A 24,883-nucleotide genomic window follows, 5' to 3' on the forward strand; every position below is an offset into this window, starting at 1 on the left:
GGCTCAAACGTGGTGTAGTGAAATGGACACCAGACGATGAGTCCAGTCTGGTTCTGTCTTGGTCCACTTCTAACTAGTTATGTACTCGCCGGTGAGTCACGCTCTCCTCTGTCAGTTTTTCTTAACGAGGAGATTGAGTGGTTTAGCAACCTTCAAGTGTTTTCTCCCACTGAAGAGCAAGCTGGCCTAATGTGTTCTACAGCTAAAATCAAACAAGGGTCTCTCTTTTGTAAAATAACAACAACAATATTAATTAGTGTACAGAAGTTTCACAATGTAAGTTCTCCCCCCAGGAATATTTCCAAATCAGTGCTACCTGCTCCCCTGTATATTAGAATATAGTACAAATGGAGTCTGATTCTGAAAGCAACTCATATCTAATAAATTTAAGATTAGGCGATATACATGCTCTTCTGCAATAAGGAACGTGGCTTTCAGATGTTTTTCCACCTGAAGAATTCTGAGAGACACAGGGCCAGGTGGACACCGAGGCTCTTGCAGTGTAAAGCCTGATTCCTCCCTGGGTTTTCAGGGAACAACGGATGCAGGTGGAAGGACACGGCTTCCAGGAGTTGGGCAGTCATGTTCCCACTGACTTTTACATTCCTGGTGACACAGCAAACGCAGCCATGTTCCCCAAACTCAAGCACTGATCTGAAGAAGCCTCTGTGATCCACCTGAAAGCACGCCCTTCTCTGGTCCCGAAGCTGATTCTCCCAAGGGCCCCACCCACTTCGCTGGGCTGGCTGCAGAGGAGAGCACGCACTGGAAGTGGAATCACTGCGCCCCCGCCTCACAGCCTTCTTTTGACTTTTGGGTGGTGAAGCGAGAATATGAAGGGAGCCTGCCCTACATCACGGAACCCCCAAACGCTTTCTCTGACTAGCCGCCAGAGGCTGCCCTACTCTCCCTTCCCATAGCCTGGGGTGTGGGAGCACTAGCTCCTGGTCCTGGGGGCTGACAGCAGCCTTGGAACCACATCCAGGCAGCATGGACAGCATGATTCACCCACTGGGGTCTGACAGCTCTTCTCCTACTTCCCACTCTGCCAGATGGAGAAGATGCGTGCGGCTCACTGCTTCTCCAGACCGGGAGTGGGGAGGGGGTGAGGAGAACAGCCAAGGAAGAGGGGAGGGCTGGCTCTCCTGGTGGGAGGTAAGGCACTGGCAGGGGGAGGACGAGGATGGCAGGTGCTTTTCTGCAAGCCGGGGACAATTCAGTCCTGCTACATGGATCCGTGGAAGGAGGACTTCCACCTCAACCAACCCCTTAGATCCAGGCCGAGGAAACGTGGCTTAGTGAAAGGGACAGTTGTGGCCACCATCACTATTCCTCTGTGAGGCTGCTTTTGTCTGTTTTTCCTCCTTGGGTCTCTCAGCTGGTGGGTTTGTGCCTGGGGCTCCAGTAACGGGAAGAAAGCCCACCTCACCACAGCTACTGCCCGTGAGAGTATAACCAGGGCAATGGGACGACAGTGGGCATTGAAGGTTACGGTGGGTGGGAGCTGTGGGTCGATTATTTATCATGAGTAGGCAGAAGAGGGAGATCCCACTAGGCTCTGGACGCGGGGGCCTGGAGTGGAGGAAGGTGCAGGTGTCTGTGTCCCTGAGGAATGCATGCATTTCTCCTGCCTGTTCCCTTGACACCAGTCAGTAGCCACTTATGCAGGGGTGAGGGCGTCTCTGGGCAAGGCCCTGCCTCCAGCCTCTGCCCTCTGCCGCCACTTGAGTTTCTTTGTCAAATAGACAACAACTGCTCATGGCTGAGGTCTCAAGGGACCAGTGAAAGGCCTGTAGGAAAGGGGTTGGGTTGGACAGGAGAGAGAATGGGCCGGGTGGACAGAGGCGGTACCCGAGGTGGGGCTGAACCCCAGACGGGGGTGAGGAGCACTGCTGAGGAGTTGCCAGTCCCGGGCCCAGCACATGGCCCTGGAGGAGCGGCTCCACCCAGGCACCACCATGGGCTGCCCTAGTCAGGAGATCTCACTGCCAAACACCTCCAGCACAAGGGGCGTGAGCTTCATGCTGCACTCGGGCTGGAAGGAAAGGCAGCGGTACTGCTTGGAGTGCTCCTCGTTGAGGCTGCGCAGGTCGGCCAGCTTCTGGATCATCTTGGCGTAGAGCAGGTGGCTGCCTGGGGGCGGGTGGCGGCAGCGGATATAGGTCTGTAGCGTGTTGGACAGCCTGTCCTGGATGGCCTCAATCAGCGCAGCGTCCTGCACCCCAGGACGATCTGTGGGCACAAGGTAGAGGAGAAGGCATAGCAGGTCTGAGCTGGGCCCTTCACTGCTCAGTCCTGCCACCCCGCACCCACACAGACATGCAATGGCAGCTCCCTCTAGGCCACCCCTCTGTGGCTGCTGACCGGTGATACCACCGCCTGGCCCCAAAGCCCTTCAGCAGCTTCTCCTTGCATTTAGGATCTAGTCCCAGGTCCTTTCATGGGCCCACCTGGTCCTGGCCCTGCCTGGCCTCGTTCCCTGTCCATGCTCCATCCACCCTCAGCCTCCTGATGTACCGTGCTCTCTGGCCACCAGCCTTCACATCTGCTTGGAACTCTGCTCTGTTATCTTTGCCGGACTCCTACTAATCCTTCAGGTAACAGCTTAAAAGGTCTTCCTCCAAAAGGCCATTCCTGGCCACACTACCTCCATGGCCCAGATCACGTCAGCTTCCCTCCTTCTGGTCTACCCTTCTGTAGTATCACTTCCTTTATTTGAAAAATCCATGCCATGTTAGGAATTAGTTGTTAAATAGCATTTGTTTAATGTTTCCTCCTAAGCTTCATGGGAGAGGGGCCTGTGTCCTGTTTGCTGCTGAATCCCAGTACCTAGCACAGAGCCTGGTACCTAATGGGTGCTCAATAAACTGTTGCTAAGTGGATGAATGAATGAGTGAGTGAAGGCTGGCTGGGCAGGGGTAGTGGAGTCCCCCTCCATTCTTGAGCCTCCAGTCCAGGAAAGCATCCCTGGGCAGAGGCCACTAGCTTGTCCCCTGAACACAGCACAGGCTGAGGCAGGGCCGCCCCTCATTGGACCTCGTCACCAACATAACGTCCCCAAGGTTACAATAACTTCCTCTTCAGCCTTTTCTCCCTCTTCTCACCTCTAATAAGCAGAAGAGATCAAGGGTCACAGCACACTGCCTCCAAAATCAATCAGGAAAACTGTCTAGGCAGAACCATCTATCAGACTCCAGGGTTTTGTACCCTGCCCCTGAGAAACCTCAGATAACAGCAATGTTGAGCCCGGTTCACACAAGAGTAGAGCCTGAGTATCGGGAACACGCAGGCTCATCTGTGGCTTGTGGAACCCTGCTTATCTAGTTCCTCAGAATCTCCCCTATGAATCCCCCCTAGTTCCTCAGAATCCTACCTGCAAACTCTGTAAGGCAAAGCCAAGGGCAGCGAGGGGCTCCTCAACATCCACACACCACAGGGGTGCTGGAAACCAGCAAAATAGGCCTTTCCCTCTCTGCTCTCCTTTTGCTACTTCTCCCTTCAGGTGGCCCAGCTGGCCCTCAGCAGTCCCTCACACTCCCCACTCCCCAGGTCCCCGAGCTCCTCCCTGCGGGGCCCCATACCTGGGGAAACGATGCAGATGGCCATGAGCAGGACATGCTCCTCCTCATGCAAGTTCAGCTTCTTCAGCCCTACCTGGAACTTGAGGAGGGGCTCAATCAGCTCCAGGTTGTATCCTGCTGTGAGACAAAATGGCCAGGTACTATGGGCAGAGCTGAGGAGCCATCCACCCACCTCCAACCCGGATGGCCCCGACCCTTGCCCTTCTCTCCCTTCAGCTCCCTCCCATGTGTCTGATTGGAGCCCAAACCCCAGGACGGGTGGAGCCACAGTCTGGGAGCTGGAAGAGGCAGAGGTGCAGTCCAGGCATACCTTTGGTCACGTCGCTGACACGGTACTTGTAGTCTTGTTTGCCGCAGGTCCAGGACATGTCGTCTGTGGTGAAGGACTCATTGGAGCGCAGCATGATGACCTCAATGGCGCTTGACTTCAGCAGCACGATCTGGTCCTCAGAGGTGAGATCTCTGCAGGGGAGGGAGGGAGGGAGGGAGGTCAGGTTACCAGTCAAGACCGTGAAGCCAAACAAATCAGTCTAGTGTTTTGACAGGCATATGCCTGCTGGGCAACCAACATGTGCCCTGGGTCTTTCATCAAGGAGATGGCAGCCGGGCTGGAAGGGACAGGAGTGTTCCTTGAGAGAGAACAGTTCAACACTGTGATCGTGTGCCGGGGCCAGAAGTGAAGTAGCTCAGTCACTAAGACAGGGAAAACCCAGAGACTAAGCAGCCAGAGCTATGAGGCAAAGGAAGATGGAGCCCAGGGAAGCTCCCAGTGTTGAGGCATGCATATGGCAGTCTGCAAAAGGTAGGGCCACGGTATCTTCAACAACAACAGCCAAGTTTTTTTTTTTTTTTTTTTTTAAATGTGTGCCATTGCTTTTTTTTTGAGGCAGAGTCTCCCGCTGTCACCCAGGCTGGAGTGCAGTGGCGCGATCTCAGCTCACTACAACCTCCGCCTCCTGAGTTCAAGCGATTCTCCTGCCTCAGCCTCCCGAGTAGCTGGGACTACAGGTGCCTGCCACCACGCCCAGCTAATTTTTGTATTTTTAGTGGAGATGGGGTTTCACCATATTGGCCGGGCTGGTCTCAAACTCCTGACCTTGTGATCCGCCTGCCTCATCCTCCCAAAGTGCTGGGATTACAGACGCAAGCCACCGTGCCCGGCAACACCCAAGTTTTCTTTTCCTCTCCTTCCTCCTGTCCTCCAGTCCTTCTCAGTTGTAAATTTAGCCAACTCTATCTCCAGAATGTCTCTGGAGCCCGTGATCTTACTCCCACTCCTACTAAGAGTGCTCTAGTTCAGAGCTCCAGCGTCTTTTCCAATAGTCTCTTCCAGGAATCCTAGGCTTGTGTCTCTCCAGTCTCTCATTCATCTTTCTTATCACTGCTGCAGATCAATGTCCTCTTGTGCTCAGAAATCCTCACTGACTCTCAAACACCCCAGGAACAAGTCCAGACTCCCTAACTTGACTCCAGCCTCTCATTCCAACTCCCTTTCCCATTGTAAACTCCACCACCCTTCCATTCTAGCAACATCGTGCCACGCCACATTGAGATGCTGTGTGTTCTCATTGCGCCTTTTTTTTTTTTTTTTGAAGACAGGATCTCACTCTGTTGCTGAGGCTAGAGTGCACTGTTATGATCATAGCATTCTATAGCCTCAAACTCCTGGGCTCAAGTGATTCTCCTACCTCAGTCTTCTGAATAGCTAAGACTACAAGCATGCAACACCATGCTCAGCTAATTTTCTTTTATTGTTATTATTTTTAGAGACAGGATCCTGCTCTGTCACACAAGCTGGAGTGAAATGGAATGATTACGGCTCACTGTAGCCTCAAACTCCTGGGCTCAAGCAATCCTCCTGCCTCAGCCTTCTAAGTAGCTGGGACTACAGGCGTGCACCACCACACCTAGCTAATTTTTAAATTGTTTTTGTAGAGATAGTGTCTCACTATGTGGCCCAGGGTGGTCTCAAACTCCTGACCTCAAGTGATCCTCCCATCTTAACCTCCCAAAGCACTGGGATTCTAGGTGTGAGCCACTGCACCCAGCCCTCACCACGTCTTTGAGCAAACTACAGCGCCAGCCAGGAATACCTTTCTAATGCTCCATCTTGTCTTTCTAGTCCTAAATCCACTGTGTTCTCCCTTGGAGGCCCCCACCCTCCAACTTCAGCACAGTTAGGGCCATGGTGTTGTGACGCATTCAACATTTCTGGTCCTCTTATTTTGCCCTTCTCCCCCAGCTCTGCCCTTTACATGCTTGATTTCTACTCTCTCTCTGTCTCTCTCTGTTTGGTTTTTTTTGTTTGTTTGTTTTTGTTTTTTTTTTTTTGAGACAAAGTCTTGCTCTGTTGCCCAGGCTGGAGTGTAGTGGTGCAATCTCAGCTCACCACAACCTCCCGTTCCCAGGTTCAAGCAATTATCCTTCCCCAGCCTCCTGAGTAGCTGAGACTACAGGCACATACCACCGCACCTGGCTAATTTTTTCTATTTTTAGTAGAGATGGGGTTTCACCATGTTGGCCAGGCTTGTCTCGAACTCCTGATCTCAGGTGATCTGCCCACCTTGGTCTCCCAAAGCGCTGGGATCATGTATGAGCCACTGCACCCAGCCACTTGTATTCTGCTCTTATTGGTAAGTTACCTGGGGGCCAGCACCTCCTCCTAAATACCTTACTGTTGCCCACACACTGATCGTTGAGCCCTGAGCACAACAAGAGGATCAATAGATATGCACTGATGAGTTGAGAGGCCAGTGACTGGTTCCACTATTCTGAGTCACGACTGGGCTTGTCTGAACAATGGCAAGGAAAAGCCAGGGCCCACAAATAACTTGCTTCTGGCTTTTACTCCCTTTCTCCTCCTGACTGTCTACTTCCTCTTGGATATCCTGTAGATAGGCTGTCATCCCCTCGATGGCTGCTGTCTTTATATATAAAGACGGGAAGCAGCTATTAACTGATGAGAGTGTTGTATCAGTGAGTGATAGATGATGGAGAATGAGCAGGCTTGCATGATCAGGATGGCCAGCAAAAGATCTGTATTGAAAAAAATCACCAAGTGCTAGAGTTGGAGGGCCCCTCTTAGAAACTCTTAGAGATAGCTCCCACATAATCTCTGCAGGACGCTCCTAGGGTCAGGGTGCTCAGGGCCTCTGGACACGGCCATGGGGTTGTTAGGCCGTGCTGTTGATGGCCTCTTTTCCTAGTAGCTACCACCCACGTGATGGTATACTCTTTGTCATTTACAGTTTTGTACTCTCAAGAAACACAGAACCAGACTTCTCCATTAGCCATGGGACTTCCTTTGAACCATAGCTAATGGAGTTATAAAAAGGAAAATCACCACGTCTTCCTTCAGATAGTCTAATGACACAGTGTCTAAGCATCTGACCATCCTTGTCACTTTGCTCAATATGCTCAATCCACATTTAAAAACAAAAGTGAACACCATCCCTGTTTTTGTTTTGACTCATACAAGTAAAATATGCTTATTAGCAAATCTTTGGAAAATACATAAAAATGTAAAAGCAAATTAAAATTGCTCATAACCACACTTCACATTTTCGTGTATTTCCTTCCTTTTTTCTTATTTATATATTTATTTACTTTGAGACATAGTTTCGCTCTGTTGCCCAGGCTGGAGTGCAGTGGCACACTCTTGGCTTACTGCAACCTCCCCCTCCCGAGTTCAGGCGATTCTCCTGCCTCAGACTCCCAAGTAGCTGGGATTATAGGCAAATGCCACCACGCCCGGCTAATATTTAGTAAAACAGGGTTTCGACACGTTGGTCAGGCTGGTCTTGAATTCCTGACCTCGAGTGATCCGCCTACCTTGGCTTCCCAAAGTTCTGGCAATACAGGTGTGAGCCACCATGCTGGGCCTTTCTATTTTTCTACACACACACACACACACGCACACGCACACGCACACGCACATGCACACATACACACACACACGCATATACATAGAGAGAGTATATATTTAACATAATTGAGTTTATACTAATTCTGTATCATACTCCCTATAGCACTCAAAATTCTTTAGCCCAGTTCTTAGAGGGTTGCATACTGTTACATCACAGCAATATACTCTAAGTTATTAAGCCAGTCTCCCATTTACCTGTTTTTGGACATTTTGGTTGCTTCACATTTTTGCTATCATAGGTAATTCTGGGAGGAATATCTTTATACATAGCCTTTTGTTCAATGTCCCACTCAAACAGATAGCCAGCAATGAACACACTTTTTATGGGTGCAGGCCAGAGGGACTTCAGTGGGATCACAACTTACGTGATTTAGACATACTGCTGCTAGGAGCACAAACCTAAAATGACCCCAAATGATGGCCCACAGTTTGGAAATACAGGGCCTTTCTAAGTGTAGCTCACAGCCAGGACCAGGGATGCTGGGGGGGTGGGAGTAGAGGTGGAATTACAGGGGGAATCATAAGAGAGCTTGTTGAGCGATGACAGGCACCAGCACAGCTCCGTTCCTCCTCTCTCACCTGTGTGACATTTATACCCTCCTCTGTCTTCATGCTGGCAGCCGCTTCCGGGCATCCGAGATGCGCCTGGAATTGTGTTGCTGTTTTGTCTTTCCCACCCCACAGGCAGAGCCCGGCCCCTCCCCTCCCGCATTCCCACAGTACCTCCAGCAGGCTTGTAGCAGGGCTCCTATGTCCTTGCAGTAATTGTTTATATGTCTATCTTTTTCATCAGACACCAAACCCCTGGATGCCAGGGACTATGTTCTCAACAACTTTTATCCCTCACAGTTTATGTAAGAAAGTGATTCGTTGGATGAATGAAGAAACGAATGTGGAGAAAAGGCACAGCATGAAGGAAGCATGATAACCCCCAGGCCTTTGAAGAGCCCTGGGAATGGAGAGGGCAATGATGATGGAGGCATTTAGCAGAAGAGGGCAGTGCTGCAGCTGATGTGGCCTGTTCTCCTGTGTACTTGACAGTGAAGCCTGGGAGTCCTAGGTCTGGGATCTGAGGCTGCTCCTGGCCATTTAGATGCTGCTGCTGACAGCACCTCTTCCATGCATTTCATTTGCAGTGCCAGCAAGGAGGGAGATTTGTGGGGTGAGACAGAGAGGCTAAGGGAGGAGAGGTGGGAGGAGAGAGCAGGCTGAGGCCACACTGCAGCACAGCTCACACCCAGAACAACCCGTCCAGCCCCACCCCACGTTGGTCTCACGCTCATGCTGGAGACTCACCCTGTGCCCCCACACACCCACACAGGAGTCTCATCCTGCCTTCCCTACACCCTCCGCCCCTGCCTACAGGCAGCAAGATCAAAGCCACCAGGAACACAGCCAATCTTCTTCTATGTCTGGAAAAACAGAACCCCTAAGTGTGGAAAGCAGCAGAACCAGAGAGCTGCTGGGCTGGCCCACGCTGGGTCCAGTTGGAGCCTGGGTTTGGGCTCCAGTCCAGGCTCAGCATCACCTCTGTTCAGTCACAGAGAGTCCACACCAGTGTCCCTGTACCTCTTTTAGCAAAGCTTTCTCCATTTTCATTGGAATACCTTCTGCTCTGGGACTTCTCAAGTCATACTGAAGACAGAGAAGCCAACCCTAGCATGTTCAGGATCAGCTGAACCCGTTTTGCATCAGTGGCTGGGCAGCTCCCGTACCTGCCCATATGTACCTCACCTTAGCCAATAGTTGCAAGGACAGACCAGGGGACATAGGAAAATGTGATGAAAGGAAGAGGGCAGACTTCAACTCAACCTCAGGAGAGAAACTGAGAGTAGTGCCATTTGTGTCAGGATACTTGTGGGAGGGCAAGGGTTAGGGGCCTTGAGCATGGGAGAAAAGTGGAGGCTGGGGTTCCTTAGTGAAAGGGGCAGCATTGGAGTAACCTGGTTTAACGAGTAACTTTCTCTTTAGCACAGCTTTCTCATGTGTGCAATCTCAGCCACCATTGGAATCACTGAACCTTGGTATCTGGGAAGAGCCGTGGGGGTCCTCTGTCCAACTCCCCACTGGAGCAGGGAAGGATGAAGTCTGTGTAGATGAGGACTGCTGCCTGGCATGGGGATAGAAGCTGAGTGCTTCCATGTCTTTTCCCTAGCTGTTTACCCAAAACAAGACTTTGGAATATGTGGAGTTTGCAAACAGTAACGTGGTGAAGCACGGAGGAGGGAGTTGGAACTTGTGCTCAACGGAATGTGTTGTCAGTTCCAAGGAAAGGCTCTGAGGGTAAACCCCAGGCCCACAGCCATGCCGGGCTCACACGAGATCTGCCGCTGCTCCTGCCTGCCTGCCTGCCTATCACTACAACCAAAATGTGCAGCGCAGTAGGAGTGTCTCAGCACTGCCTGACAGTTTATTCTTCTTCACCATTTTCACACTAATTCCAGGGGAAGAGCATGGAAAAGTTTCTGGTATTTGGGTTGGTGAGAGGCGTAAAATAACACAGAGCCAGTTTTCTCAGGGCAGAAACAAACTGGAAAGTTCTGGGTTTAACTCTGTGAATTTACCATTATCTCACTGGCAAGGCAGTAATTTAGGCAGTAACTGATGGCTTTTCTACACAGCTAAGAGGTCCATCAACCAATAAATGACACCTCATATCTGCTTCCACCCAGAGCTAGCAATGTTAACTCATTTTCCAGCTCCCCGTATTCCAGCACTGAATCCGAGCATCAGTATCTAGGAAGCGGTCTTTCCCTTTTGCCAGAACTACAGGTGTTTCCACTACTTGAAATGATAACAACATTGCTTGAGATTGATTTACTCCTCTTTCTCAACCATATTGTTTATGTATTTTACGGCAATATACCAAATGAACTTTTGGGAATAATGAAGATACAAATATGCATAAATATAGCCATTTCCCAGCATATCTACTAAATGTGTCAATACTCTGTCGTTTTAAGAATATTGGCTGGGCGTGGTGGCTCATGCCTGTAATCCCAGCACTTTGGGAGGCTGAGGCCGGAGGATCACCTGAGGTCAGAAGTTTGACACCACCCTCACCAATGTGGTGAAACCCCATCTCTACTACTAAAAATACAAAACTAGCTAGATGTGATGGCATATGCCTGTAATCCCAGCTACTTGGGAGGCTGAGGCAGGAGAATTACTTGAACATGGGAGGCAGAGGTTGCAGTGAGCCGAGATTGTGCCATTGCACTCCAGCCTGGGCGACAAGAGCAAAACTCCGTTTCAAAAAAAAAAAAAAAATTAACACTGCATGAGTATTTAAATGTAAGTATTACACACACTATTAGTATTAAAACAATAAAACATAGGAATGAATGAATACAATTTATGAGTGAAATGATAAAGGAGGATCCCTTCTCCAGTAGAACTCCTTATACTTATCTATTTTGGCAAAAATATTTCGTATGGTTAGGAAATGGTCTTTATCTTTTTTCTTTTCTGAGACAGGGTCTTGCTCTAGGAGTGCAGTGAGGGCAGTGGTGCAATCTTGGCTCACTGCAGCCTTGACCTCCTGGACTCAAGTGATCCAACCTCAGCTTCCCTAGTAGCTAGGACTACAGGGAAGTCCTAGCTTTTTATAAATTAGTAGCTAATTTATAAAAATTTTTTGTAGAGAAGAGATCTCACTATGTTGCTCAGGCTGGTCTGGAACTCTTAGGCTGAAGCAATCCTCCTACCTCAGCCTCTCGAAGTGTTGGAATTATAGGCATGAGCCACTGTGCCAAGCCAGGAAATGGTCTTTAAATGCACATTTTGGTGAAGGATGCCAGGGTCATATATGCCAGGAAACCTCTCTCCAGGATTCCTAGACTGTCTCATAAGTCTACATGGCCAAGCCCTTTTACTCTCTATTACTTCATTCTGGTCTCAGAGTTGGGGTGTGGAGGAATCATATTGATGAATTTAAAGAGATAATATGAGGATTGTAGTCAAGCCAGCTGGAGTGAACACAGCAGTGAACCGGGAGTTCTATGCCTGGCTCTGACATGCTGGCTGCAACACCAGGAAGGGATACTGGCTGGCCATTGGACCTCTCTGGGCTTTCACAGCATCATCCAGAAAGTGCGGGGATGGACTAGCTCTCCAGTGCTGGCCTGCAGAGTAACACAGGACAGGCTGCACTTCCTAAAAACAGATTCCTGGGCCTACGCCAGAGATTCTGATTTAGCGGGTCTAGGGTAGCCCTGAAACTCTATTTTTAAAGAAGCAGTGGAGGCTGGGCGCGGTGGCTTATGCCTGTAATCCCAGCACTTCGGGAGGTCAAGGTAGGTGGATCATTTGAGGTCAGGAGTTTGAGACTAGCCTGGCCAACATGGTGAAACCCTGTCTCTACTAAAAATACAAAAATTAGCCAGGCGTGGTGGCGGGTCCCAGCTACTTGCGAGGCTGAGGCAAGATAATTGCTTGAACCTGGGATGTGGATGTTGCAGTGAGCCGAGATCACGCCACTGCACTCCAGCCTGGGTGACAGAGTGAGACTCCGGTTAAAAAAATACAAAATAAAGAAACAAACGGTGGATGGTTGATCTTCAACCCTTCCTCTAGCTCAGTCTAGGACTCTGACTCTGTTCCCCAGACATTGCAGAGGTTTCTCACCTGAATCCTGGGATCATCTTAGCAAAGCCAATGACCTTTTGGATGCTGTAACTGACCAGGTCAGCCAGATGGGGCAGCATGGAGAGCTGGGATAGGTCCAGGGTCACAGAACCATCATCTGAATCTTCTTCACTCAGATCCAGGTTGGAGAAGCTGGATGATTCCATCATGTCTGGGGGACATGAGGGAAGAGAAGGAGCTATTTAAGGATACCTGGACCAGGCCCTCTCCTGCCAGCCCCTGCAAAGACCCAGTGTGCCCTGGCAGCAAAGCCAGCTGGGAATCCCACAGTGACTCCAGAGGTTACCCTTCAGCCCCAGGCTTCCCTGTGGGATTCTCTCTGTCTCTTTCAGCAGGATGAGGCAGTAAAATCAAAGAGACAGAGACACTCAGAGCAATGAGACTTCCTCAAGCAGACCATGTGCTGTTCCTGCAGATCTCAATCAAAAATGAATTTGGGACCCATCAACCCATGGAAAAAAATGTTCAACCTTGCTAATGATCAAAGAACTGCAATGTAGAATGTCTATACTTTTCACCTATAAACTAGAAACAAAAATGTTTAAATATTGATGCCAGTATTTGTAAAGATGCAGGAAATTAGGCAATACCTGTGAGGGCTGGGGTGCCAAAGGAGATGTGCATTACTGCAGGTAATCTAGAAAACTATTTGACATTAGTCAAACAATTATGTGTACTCTTTGACCAGTAATCCCACTTCCTGGAATTCATTGTAAGGGAAAATTTCAGATAGTGTAAATATTTAGCTACAAGTATACTGTTACCTTACTGAAAAGCTGGGAAATAATCCAGATATCCATTGGTAGGGGATTTAGGTACATTACTGTATTCCAGAGTATGCAGCCTTTAAAAATTATATTCTGAGGCTGGGCGTGGTGGCTCACACCTGTAATCCCAGCACTTTGGGAGGCCGAGGTGGGCAGATCACGAGGTCAGGAGATTGAGACCATCCTGGCCAACAGGTGAAACTCCATCTCTACTAAAGACACAAAAATTAGCTGGATGTGGTGGTGTGTGCCTGTAGTCCCAGCTACTTAGGAGGCTGAGGCAGGAGAATTGCTTGAACCCAGGAGGTGGAGGTTTTAGTGAGCCGAGACTGTACCACTGCACTCCAATCTGGGCAACAAAGCGAGACTCCATCTCAAACAAACAAAAAAAAAATACAAAAATCACAAAAACATGATGCCTCCCAGACTGTCTGCTGAGGACATGTCCTCCAGGGCCAGAGTGGTCCCCAGGGCTCAGGTGAAGGGTGGGCTGCATTGGGACCAACATGTTCTCCTTTCCACTCCAAATTTCACCTTCTAAAGGGCCCAGGATCAAAATATCACTTAAAGGAAGACAGTTACCTCCAGGGAGGGGGCCACGGGCTGAAGCCTGGCTTAGAGAAAAGAGCATTGGCCCAGGATTCTGCACAGCTAGAATCCCAGCTTGGCCTCTTGCCCAGTGTGGGCCCTTGGGCAAGTCACCCCTTCTGTAACAGAGGGCCTGTTTTGAGGACACTGAATGGTACACAGTATGTATGTAAGTTTCCATTAGGGAGCTTTCCGCCTCCTTCCATCCAGCAGCCCCAGGGCAGGTGGGGTGGACTCCTCACCCCTGCCCACTTACTTATGGAGGACTGAAGTCCTGCTTACCTGGAGACGTGATACAGTGATCTGAGCAGCAGGAGGAGGAGTCCCCGGAGAAGCTAGGAGTCTGTCTCGAGTTGGGCCTAGAAGGATAGCTCCCTCCACCATCATTCATACGAATCGGAGGCTGGAAGGGAAAGATGGGGTCTCAGACCCACATTTTGGGGTCGCCTTCCTACCTTGGCACTGATCTCTGACAGGAATGGCTTTGAGGAAGGTCTCCAGAGGTGAGGCCTCCCAGTGCCTGGGAGCAGAGCAGCCTCTATCCCTACCCCAGTTCTGTTCAGGATGTTCCCTGCCCTCTGTCCATACTCCCTGGGCCCCAGCTCCTCTAGTGCTTCTCCTCTGGACTGGCTCATTCTCCCAGCACGCAGACGTACCCGGAACTGGCAGAAGTCAGAGTAGGTGGGATCATAGGTCTTATGGTGGGCATCCAGCAGGACGGCAATGATGCGCTGCTGCTCCTCGGACAGCTTGGGCCGCAGACTGTCCTTCAAGGCCTCCTCCTCCTTCCGCTTCAGGATCATCTCCCGCTTCCTCTGCACCTCCTCATCTGTCAGGATAACTGTGGGGCGGGAGGGGAGTCAGGAGGGCCGGCCAGCAGCTCCTCCAGGAAACCTTCCTCCTGCGGTTGTGGGTAAAGGCCCAAGATAGGAGGGGCTTCAACACTCAGGGCTCCCTCGGGGGTCCTCTTGCCATGGGGACTCCTACTCCACTATGTGAAGAAACATTGGGTTTGCTATGGTGAAAAGGAAGGCACATGCAAGAAGAGAAAGAAGATTTGAGAGATGGAATGTTCTGGGCTTCAGGGAGTCGGGGTTCTCAAGAATGAGTTTTGGGACCTTCGGCAAACTTTCTGGGCTTTTGTTCTCTTGTTTGTAAAGTGAGAGGTTTGGATCAAATATGCTCTTCCAAGGTTCCTTTCTTGTACGTTTCCCCATAAGACATGTGTGTGTCTCTGTGTGTTCATGTGCAGGTCAGGGAAGTGATAACACCTGCCTCAAAGGGTCGACCGATGCCTGGCCCAGAGCAGATGCTCACTAAATGCTAGTTCTCTTCTCTCCCCGCCCCCATGTTCCACGGCAGGGAAGGAGACGCCGGGGTGGAGAGAGGGTGCCAGAGTAACTGTGTGGACTCTCACAGTGTTGGACGTGAGGAGATGTGGAGTTGGCTCTGCTACATGGCTATCTCCACATCCAAGTTTCCAGACTTGGGACTCTGGAATATAGAAAGACTAGGCTTCTTCGGTTCTCTGCAAAACCACCCCTCCTCCAGCCCTACAGCTTTGACATTTCTGTCCTTGGAAGTTTGCAAGTCCTCTGGAAGGCCTCAAAGGGTGAGGACTTGCAGCTCTAATCTTGGAAGTTCTCTCCAGCCACTAGTCAGGGCGTCGGGCCATAGAGTGCCCCGACACCACCTTCAGGCTGGCGCAGGGGTCTGCGCCTGCCTCCCTCTGCTGGGACAGCTGCGGGGGTGGCAGGGGGATGCTGGGAGCAGAGGTGCCTGGAACGGCTGCTGGGCAAACAGACCTCCTGGCTGTGGCTTGCTGAGCGCTGACGGCAGGAGTGGGCACCGGGGCCCTCAGCCTGTAGCTACTTGCTTGGTGCTGGTGCTGCCAGGGCATCTGCCCACAGAACCGGGGAGTTTCACAAGAGCAGGGAAAGGAACCAGAAGCCCAGGGTGGGTGAGTTCCAGGCTTCGAGAAAGGTCCATTGGCCCAGGCCCTCAGGTAGGAGGAGGACGAGAGAAGTTGGTGGGGGTGAGGAAGAGCCTATGATGGGTGGGAGTGGGCAGCCAGTGCCACAGGCATGGCAGGAAAGGGAGCGCTACTGCAAGAGATGGAGCTTCCCTCCATGGAGAACCTGGGAGGAGACCACGCCCAGGCGACTGACTCACCTTCCCCAACAGCTGCCAACTCTCCTCCCACTGCAGGTGTCTGCACAGACTCTACCAGGTCAGGCAGGGTGGAAGAGGAAGGGGCAGGGAGCATCCAGGGAAGGCAACGGTGTGAGCCCTCACCTGGGGAGCCCAAGATTAGGTGTCTGGTCTTTCCTGCTCACCTGGAGACCAGAGTTAGGGAGGCCTGTTCCTGCCAGCCATACCATGGTGTCTGCAGGCATGTAGCTCAGCCTGACCGGACTTTGCTAACTTTCCTGTGATTCTGTGATGCCGTTCTCCTGCCCAGATATTCTCCCAGAGCCTACTGCTGACCACGTCCACACTAATGTTGGCTTCTTCCTAACTTCTTGACTTCATTTCTCAGTGCTTCTGGACACAGCCTCTGCTCTGGGCACGCTGGCATTGCTGCTGACCTGAGAACACGACCTGGTCACGCCTGCCCCTGCATTTCCACTTGTGCTGGATGTGCGTCCAGTCGGGTATCCTGTCTCTAATACCTGTATGAATTCTATCAGTTCTTCAGGGCCTACATCATAGCCGTCTTTTTCCATGACGCATTTCTCAATTGCCCTGATCTGCACCGAGCCTCGTCTTTTCTGCACCTGCTGAGCCTCATTTCTTATGTCTGCCACATACTTAGTCTTTCCCACACACACTGGCACCCAATTGTCTTCTGTTCTGTAAGACTCATGGTTAGCGCAGGTTTCAATCCGTACCTATGGAGGCAGCCCAAGAAGTTCAAGGTCTCTCTAGATTACAAGTTACTTAAGGGCAGGGTCCATGCCTTACAATTCTCTCTCTTTCTCTTTTTTTTTTTGAGACAGTCTTGCTCTGTTGCGCAGGTTGGTGTGCAGTGGCACCATCTCGGCTCACTGCAACCTCCACCTCCCGGGTTCTAAGCAATTCTCCTGCCTCAGCCTTGGGAGTAGCTGGGATTACAGGCACGCGCCACCATGCCCAGCTAATTATTTTTGTATTTTGAGTAAGAGACAGGGTTTCACAATGTTGGCCAGGCTAATCTCAAACTCCTGACCTCAGGTGATCCACCTGCCTCAGTCTCCCAAAATGCTGGAATTACAGGCATGAGCCACCGTGCCCAGACTTTGTCTTACAATTCTTCTGTTTCCGTCCTAAAGGCTAGCCCAGAGGGGCTACCTAGCCGTGGTGCCTGCTCAGTAGTCTGACACCAAACATCAAGTGCATCCACACAGATCACACCAACTGTGCAAATCCTTTTCCTGGCTCGGGAAAGGCTAGTGAGTACTCCAGTCCTGCTTGTCCCCTGCAAGATAGGGAATGATACCTGGCACACCAGAGAGCTGAGCAGAGCTGACCTCTTTTATTGAAACAATTGTTATGGAAACATTTTCAAGACAGAAAACCTTGTAACGGAACACTTCTAACGTCATATAACCTTTCCTGGATGATTCAGAGGTATCATTCTGAATAATGATAGAACATTGCAGGCCAAGGTTATGGCCTCGGCATTGTCTGAGGCTGTCTGCCCTGCACTGTGCAGCTGGGTGTGCTGGGCTTTGGAGTTCTTGGGCTACTTTTCTTGCTTCCAGGGTCCATCTGTCTGTGAAGCTACACGTTGTCTCTTCTTATTGGTGTCTGCCTCTGGAAGTGTGCCTTTCTCCTGGCTAAGACTTACTTCTGATCTGTTGGGAGCTAGAAGTTCTAGTGATCAAGTCTGTTGTAATAAAAAGAAAATATTCATAACACTGGATCGCATGTGTAGAGTTTTTCTATCTACCAGGCATTATTCTAAGAGCTTTTTGTATATTAACTCACATATTTAGTCCTCATGACAACCCTTTAAAGCAAGTGCTGTTGTTATTCCTATTTATAGATGAGGCCCATAGAGGCTTTATACCTTGCTCAAAGTCACACAGCAAACAGTGGTGAAACTAGTATCTAGACCTGGGCAGTCTGGCTCTGGAGTGGAAGGTCCTAGCCACTGCTCTCTACTGTGTCTGATTACAACTGGTTATAAGCAGACCTTGACTTTCAGCCATGGAGTTTTGACACGCATTGTGTTCCAATCCATCTGAAGAGTGTGAAATAAAATTATGTCACAAAGCTTGCAAATTACCTACTTTAAAGAGACAATGAAGGTTCAAGTTTAAACATTATTCCTCCCAGCCTCTTGCATCAAGTAGTAACCACCATCTTCTATGCAGTTAACAGAGGAAGAAATGCTGAGATCCATCAGTTTCAAACAGGCTCAAGCTTTCTGCAAGGCAACATTGCTTGAGGACTGAGTAAGTCTGAAGTCTTGCACATATGCAAACGTGCTATGATTTATAAAATAATTTGTTTAAAGAGTTTTTTAATTTCACAGGAAATTTCTTATCATTTTTTCAATGAATTGAACCTAAAATGTCATTACTGTCATATAGGAATACACGTTTCAAGGTAAAAAGCCTGGAATAAGAGTAAGCAGGTTCTGAAAGAGTGTTGGGCTCTCTGATGATTAGGCATCTGAAGTGCATGAGCTTTGGCATGTGGACTTTGTAAAACGTACATGGCTGGCTCAGAAGGTTTTTTGACTTCCTTCTAAGTTCCTTGCTGAGTGAAAATAATTTTGCACAGTTATTCCCATGCAAGACATGTTCTCTCCCTGACAAAGTCAAGATCTGCAACATAAACAATTTCAAAACGTTTCAAGATGCCAAGGATGGCCTAAGAACAACCACAGGAAGAGGACATAAAATTTTTCCAAATGAATGGCACAGACATGATCAGGTTTGGGAGAATCTTACTGATCCACAGACCTGTGGAAGATACACCAAGACAAAGAAGAAGGAGCTAATGTTCATTTATTCCACACATTTATTGAGCACCTACTATGTGCCAGGTACTATGCTAACACCAGAAAGGAAAGACATACGTCTGTAAAAACATCAAACAAGTTACCATAATGTGTGGTTCCGTGCAGGACAGGTATAGCATAAGCCAAAAGCAAGAACTCAGTTATAAAATTTCTTGGGTTCCCAGGGTATAAAGTCAACTAAGAATGAAAAAGAGAGAAAATGAGTCTTCGATGGGAACGAAGCTCTCTTCAGCCCATCTCTTAGAGTATGTGGAAGTGCCTGGAAATGCACATTGGAGTGAGTTCTGACCCACTGGGGGCACGAAAGGCTGCCTTGGGTGTGGCCCCCAAGCCTGACCTTCAGAAGCAGACAGACCTAGATTAGAATGAACGCTGATACCATTATCTTATTAACTCAGAGCCATGATATTTTAATTCCTCTGAGCTGCCTTAGCTACTGAAAAAATAAAAGTATTTACATAGTCAGGGAGTGCTGTGAGAATTTCAGAAGAAAATGCATGTGCCTGACATGGGATCCGATACATGGCAGAAGGTCAATACACATGGTTTCTGTCCTCATCCTTTCCCTTCCTGTGCCTCCTCTATGGAAGGCCCACCTCCCCGCCTGGCCAGCAGGAGCCTGGGCTTTCAGCTTCCTTCCTGTGGTTTTACAAATATTGAGACATTCAGTTGTCTCTGGGACGCTATGCCGTGGGGACAAAAGCCAGCCCAGATGAGAAATGAGCAGCTCTCCTAGGGTTCTGAGGCTGAGGGACTTCACGCTGGTGAGGCCTCCTGAAGCTGGGCTAACCTGAGGCTGGGAATGATGCCTCTTCTTGGACGATCTTCCCTTTGGGGCAGTAAAAAGCACCAGGATGTTTCTGTTTTAATTGGATCTCCACTCCACCGGCCCATTTAGAACTCAGTACCGCTCCCTGCACTGGGATGAGGAGAGTGATGTGGGCAAGAAGCTGCCTTAGACATATAGCAGGACCGGGACACAGGGCTCCACAGGGGAGAACTAGCTGGGGTGGGGGTGGCTGAGGCACAGTGCTGATTTAGGGATGGGGTGGATGTTGCTTCTGGGCTGCTAGGTCCCCACCACGTGGTAGGGTGTTCCTGTGCAGGGCCCCCTGATGCATCCCAGGCTGGGGCTGCTCTTCAGCATGGATGCAGTGCTGTTTATGGGAACAGGAAGCAGGTAGGAGGGGACACCAAGTCTGATTCTGGTCCCAGCTTGTCACCAGCTCTCTTTCTGACCCCAGCTGAGATCTTTACCTGTCTGACTCTCAGATGTTCTTCCTATTCTAAGTCAGTAGGACATCCCCCTCCTCCTGAGGTGGGAGAGGGGCCTCTTGGGCCTCACTGAGCTTGGTCCTGAGGGGAGCACCTGTGGCAGTGCCTTATGAGCCGCAGCAGTGGAACCCCATGCCACTCCTGGTTGGCTGGAGCCTTAGAAACCAGGCTCCCTGCCTTGAAGAGGCCGTGTTCTCTGCCGAGATGGGGCTGTGCTGAGTACACCTTGTTGGTGCCCACCCTAGTGCCTCGCCCTGAGCAGGGCCCACTGAGAATGTGTGTGAAGTCCCATAAGGCACCCAAGCCTCCAGCCTCCACTTTCTCACTCTCTCCAGGATAAACACAGGAGCTAGGGTGTGGCAGGGACCGCAGTAGGAGCGACCAGCGTGTCCAGGCCTGCACGCTCCTGTGGGGGTGCGGAGGAACCACAGCCCTGGAAACTCCTTCCAGGGCTGCCAGTGTTGGCTGGGGAGCTGCCGGATCAGGAGGAGGAGTCGTGACCCACAGAAGAGGAGCCTAGGTCAAGGCTCACAGAGGAAGCCCAAGATGAGGGCCTGAGCTCTGCCTGTGTCCCAACAATGGAGAATTATTTTCCCTTTAAGGGAGAAACTCCCCATCCTCTAAGCCCTGTCCTGTGATGTTTCCTCTGTCCCTGACACATCTTCCTGTTACCTGACCTCTCCCCACCCCTCGCCACCCAAAACAGTCCCATAGCCAGGAAAGCCTGCATCTGAGCAACACCCCCAACCCGGACCCTGACTCTTCGGGCCCACAGCTAGCAGCGCCTGGGTTCTATCCTGGGACCAGTGGGGGTCTGGGTACAGACAGCAGACAGGAGTGAGCAAGGGAAGGTGAGCAAGGAATGAGCGTGCAGAGAGCACCCATGCCCAGCTGGCCCCGTGCCCTTGCTCCAGCCCAGAGGCCTGGCTGGCTCTCCCAGCATCTGCTGAATTCAGTGGCTACCCTAGTTACCAAATCACTGTACTACAGCTCCGATGCAAGGTTCAAGTGTTGTTTTCAGTGGTGGGTGAGAACATGTGTGTAAGTCTGCCATGTCGGTCTTCTCCAGCCCCAGAGTGGGAAAGGAAGTCCTATAGAATCACTCCTCTTTCTCCATCTGGATTCAGAGGGTCACCCTAGATCCCAGTGCTTCCCCTTGCACACTCTTTCTTCCTGGTCTCCCCCTGGCACAAGCCCTCAGATCTGCCCAAGGTGCCAGAGAGGCTGGCAGACTGGGGTAGGACAGGATGCGGATCCCAGCTATCGTCTAAATATGAATTCTCCCCATTACTCCTGCCCTTCCCAACCCACAGCAGCCCTCTCTCCTGAAGCCCAGAGAACCTGGGGGTCCTCGAACCTCATTCTGTCCTCTAGATCCAGGGAACAGGGAGCTGCAAGAATAGGATGACATCCTGGAGGAAAACCCTGACCAGGGAGTAGAAGGGGATCTTGAAGGCAGTGTCCTGCCTCTCTTTCCTCTCAGGCCCCACTCTGGAAGGGCCCTTCCAGCACCTCTGACACCAACACACAGGTCCTCAAGAGGCACACAGGGCCGCTGAGTGCATCTGACCCTGGACTTCCAGCTGCCCTGCCACCAGCTGCTGGTCCTACTGAGGCCCTGGCCCCAGATGCTGGCAGCTACAGAGGAAGGGCAGGCAGACCTCTTCCCAAACCTGCAGGAGAGTGGCCAAGGCCTTTCCCTGACTCCAGTTCAGCCCCAAACCCCGGCCAGCCCCTGGACACTCACACTCCTTCATCATGCCGATGTCCACACAGCGTTTGAGCCGGCAGGCCTGGCAGTGGCGCCGGTTGTCCTTGGTGATGCGGCAGTCCCCGTTGAAGGGGCAGGTGAACAGTGCCTTCCGCTTCATGCTTCGCCTGCCAAGAGAGCACACACCCTGCCCTGGGTCACTGACCTTCCAGCTCCTCTCCCTGTGACCACAGAGACCTGTCTTCTGGGCCCCCAGGTCTCCATTTCTCCAACAGAGGACATGGGGCCCACCCCAGCTGCCAGCTACTCTCACCTCTAGACCAGGCACCAAGCAATTCCTCCTTCTACTTTCATTGCCTGCCCAGCTCCCATCGTGGCTTGTACTTACCTTTTTAAATTTTTGTGTCTTTTTTTTTAAGAAAGGGTGTCAATTTATAGCCCAGGCTGGAGTGCAGTGGCATGATCTCGGCTCACTGCAGCCTGGACCTCCCAGGTTCAAGTGATCCCCCTGCTTCAGCCTCCAGTGTAGCTGGGACTACAGGTGCATACCACCATGGCTGGATAATTTTTTTATTTTTTTGTAAAGATAGGGTCTCACTATGTTGCCTTGGCTGGTCTGGAGCTCCTGGGCTGAAGCAATCCCCTCGCCTAGGCTTCCCGCAGTGCTGGGATTACAGGTGTGAGCCCCTGCGCCCCAGCCCTTACACTTACTTTTACTTTGACAGTACTCTCTTCCCCTTCCTCTTTTAAAAATTACACAAGAAATATGCAAGAACATTTCCCTAAAAAAAAACTTTTTAAATATTGAAATCTCCGGAGTAGCCAGCACAGTAACATCTAAGGAGCCGCTGTGAGAAGTAAGGGTGCTAGTCTCAGCATGAAGTCGTCTAGAGGCCAGAGATGTGGGACTGGAACACTGCCTGTTCCAGGGATAGACGTGGACGGGGAAGGGAGAAAAGGCCAAACCATAGCTCCAGACATCCCAGAACCTGCTCAGTCAGAGAAGGGACCAGACAAGCAGGTGGAAATCCTGAGGCCTGGCCTTGGATTTTTGAAAGGCAGAGGAAGCAGGAGCTCTGTAAGAACAGAAAACTAGACTCACGCCTATAATCCTAACACTTTGGGAGGCCAAGGCGGGCAGATTATCTGAGGTCAGGAGTTTGAGACCAGCCTGGCCAACATGGCAAAATCTTGTCTCTACTAAAAATACAAAAATTAGTCGAGCATGGTGGTGCATGCCTGTAGTCCTAGCTACTGGGGGCTGGAGGCTGAGGCAGGAGAATCACTTGAACCCAGGAGGCAGAGTTGCAGTGAGCCGAGATCATGCCACTGCACTCCAGCCTGGGCAACAGAGAAAGACCCTGTCTCAAAACAAAACAAAACAACCCCCAGAAAACTACTGAAGTGTTCTTACCTAGAAAGGTGGTACCCTTGTAGCCTATGTAAGTTGTGTGTGTGTGTGTGTGTGTGTGTGTGTGTGTGTGTGTGTGTGTGTGTGTTTAAGTTTAAGGGGTCATGTTCCTAACTCTAACATTCTCTCCCACTGCCAGACACACCACGTGGACTTTGGGAGGCTGCATAAAGGACACCTCCCTGAGGCATCTCCCTAGAAGCTTCTCATCATCCACATCCTAGAGCCCTGTCCTCCTCCCAGCCCCAGCAGGAGTAGGCCCCACTTTTCTGACATAGCTGGGGGAAGGTGGTGGCAGAATCACTATCTGCATGAGCAGTAGCATCTTCCAAGGAACTGCTGATTGTGGAGATGCCCAAGCCTTCGAAGCCAAAGCCCAGCCCCAAACATTTTCTTCCTGGAGATCAGCTTCTAACATCATCTGCTCAAAGGCCAGGCACTAGTTAGGATTCTTGGTAAAACATGAGTCACTGTTCACGTTCACTAGCACACACACGGGGTTGAGGGCAACTGCACTCATCAACTGACAGGCGAGCTCCAGCAAATGGACAGCTGGAGACCACACGGACTTGGCCCACGGGACAGAGAAGAGACCAGAGTAGGGCTTTGCCGGCAGTCCCAGGCAGCCCAGACTCAGACCCACAGAGGGCCCCAGAGACGGTCAGTGTAGCTCCTTCCATTTATACATGAGACCACTGAGGTTAAGAAACTTACGGGTGAGGATATTCAGCAAGAAGTGTGGCCTCTTAGGTCTGGAAGTCTTAGGGATCTGAGGCTTAGTCTTTAGCTTCCTGGATTGTTTTCAACCCCAGAAACTTAAAGTGCTCAGTGAAGTTGACACCCCAAACAGCCCCGGATGGCTCAAGGCCAAGAATGACCCAGCAGTCAAGGAAGCAGCTGCTGTTGGTTTTGGACCTTGGCTCTGGTACCCTGCTGTGATGGCCCTCATCACCCAAGGGGCCTACCGCAGAGCCGGGGTTGTCAGGATGGAACAGCACCAGGCTATCAGGGGCTCCCAAGCTCCAAGCCCAGTCCTGCCCCTGCAGTAGCCACCCAGAGACAATATGCCAGGTTTTTTCCATCTTCACAGAAACAAAAAGCCTTTTGCCTTTCACCTCTATTTGTTTACTGCTGCTTTCCTGGATGGATAAGAGAATAAACAAGCACCTTGGGAACTGTTAGGGCTCCCCAGAAATGAGATACAATCATCCCCACAGGGCATATCTGTATATTCCCGGACATGAGATCAGTGTCCCTCCCACCAACCTTGTGGTTTTTGAGGCTTCATCCGTCACTACAGAGGCTCAGGCCTCAGAATGCCCGTAATTCTCTAAACCTACTCAAGGACCAGAAGTTTCTATTTCAGAAGAAACTCTCATTTCCTTTTTTTTTTTTTTTTTTTTTTTTTTTTAACAATCAGGCATTTGGCTCTGCATGCTGAGGGGCTGCTCTGTCCTCCCGCTGGCTGTCTTGTCTGGCTTGGAGCTCTTCCTGTTACTCCTGCAAGGCCATGGGCACCAAGACAGCACATCGTCAGCCTAGCCCAGCCACCACCTCCAGTGAGCCAAAGCCTCTCGCCAGACCGGGCCTGAGGCTGAGAACTTCCTGAAGCTTCAGAAGGGAGGTGGCCCTGGGCCTATTGGGGGCCTGTCTGTCCTTCCCCAGGCTCCAGGGAGCCTGTCTTTGACCCTCACTGGGGGGCAGCTCCCCCAGCTGCAGGGTTGCCTGAAAAGAGATTCCACTGCTTCACCCTCTTTCTCTCATCTTTCTCATGTTGCTTTAAATATGAAGCTCCATCTCAGACAGCTCTACACAGGAGGGTTGGAGATTGCTACTCAGCCCCCGCTTGCCTGACAACAGGAATGAGGCTAGGAATAGGAAGAGGAAACAGTGCAGAACTGAGTTAAGAGAAAGTACTGGGACTGCGCACAGTGGCGGGAGCACGCCTGTAATCTCGACAGTTTGGG

At 50.8% G+C, this 24,883-nt stretch overlaps 1 protein-coding gene across 3 annotated transcripts in view; it reads right to left on the reverse strand.

Annotated features, from left to right (window-relative positions):
* Positions 1 to 230: 230 nt before the first annotated feature.
* The window catches only part of VDR (vitamin D receptor), a 59,851-nt gene continuing 35,198 nt past the window's right edge, over positions 231 to 24,883 (reverse strand). For 2 of the 3 annotated variants that reach the window (XM_032248428.1, XM_032248430.1), the window contains exons 4-10: positions 21,542 to 21,672; positions 14,165 to 14,349; positions 13,791 to 13,911; positions 12,133 to 12,304; positions 3,892 to 4,043; positions 3,582 to 3,698; positions 231 to 2,232 (exon numbers count right to left, since the gene is read on the reverse strand). In XM_032248428.1, the coding sequence (XP_032104319.1) occupies positions 1,973 to 2,232; positions 3,582 to 3,698; positions 3,892 to 4,043; positions 12,133 to 12,304; positions 13,791 to 13,911; positions 14,165 to 14,349; positions 21,542 to 21,672 (1,138 nt within the window). In that variant the 3' untranslated portion in view covers positions 231 to 1,972. The remainder of the gene's footprint in view (positions 2,233 to 3,581; positions 3,699 to 3,891; positions 4,044 to 12,132; positions 12,305 to 13,790; positions 13,912 to 14,164; positions 14,350 to 21,541; positions 21,673 to 24,883) is intronic. The other variant, XM_032248429.1, reaches the window with a different exon arrangement.

This window comes from Sapajus apella, unplaced genomic scaffold, assembly GCF_009761245.1.
Source record: "Sapajus apella isolate SASKATOON/1434 unplaced genomic scaffold, GSC_monkey_1.0 scaffold66, whole genome shotgun sequence".
Lineage (NCBI taxonomy): Eukaryota > Metazoa > Chordata > Mammalia > Primates > Cebidae > Sapajus > Sapajus apella.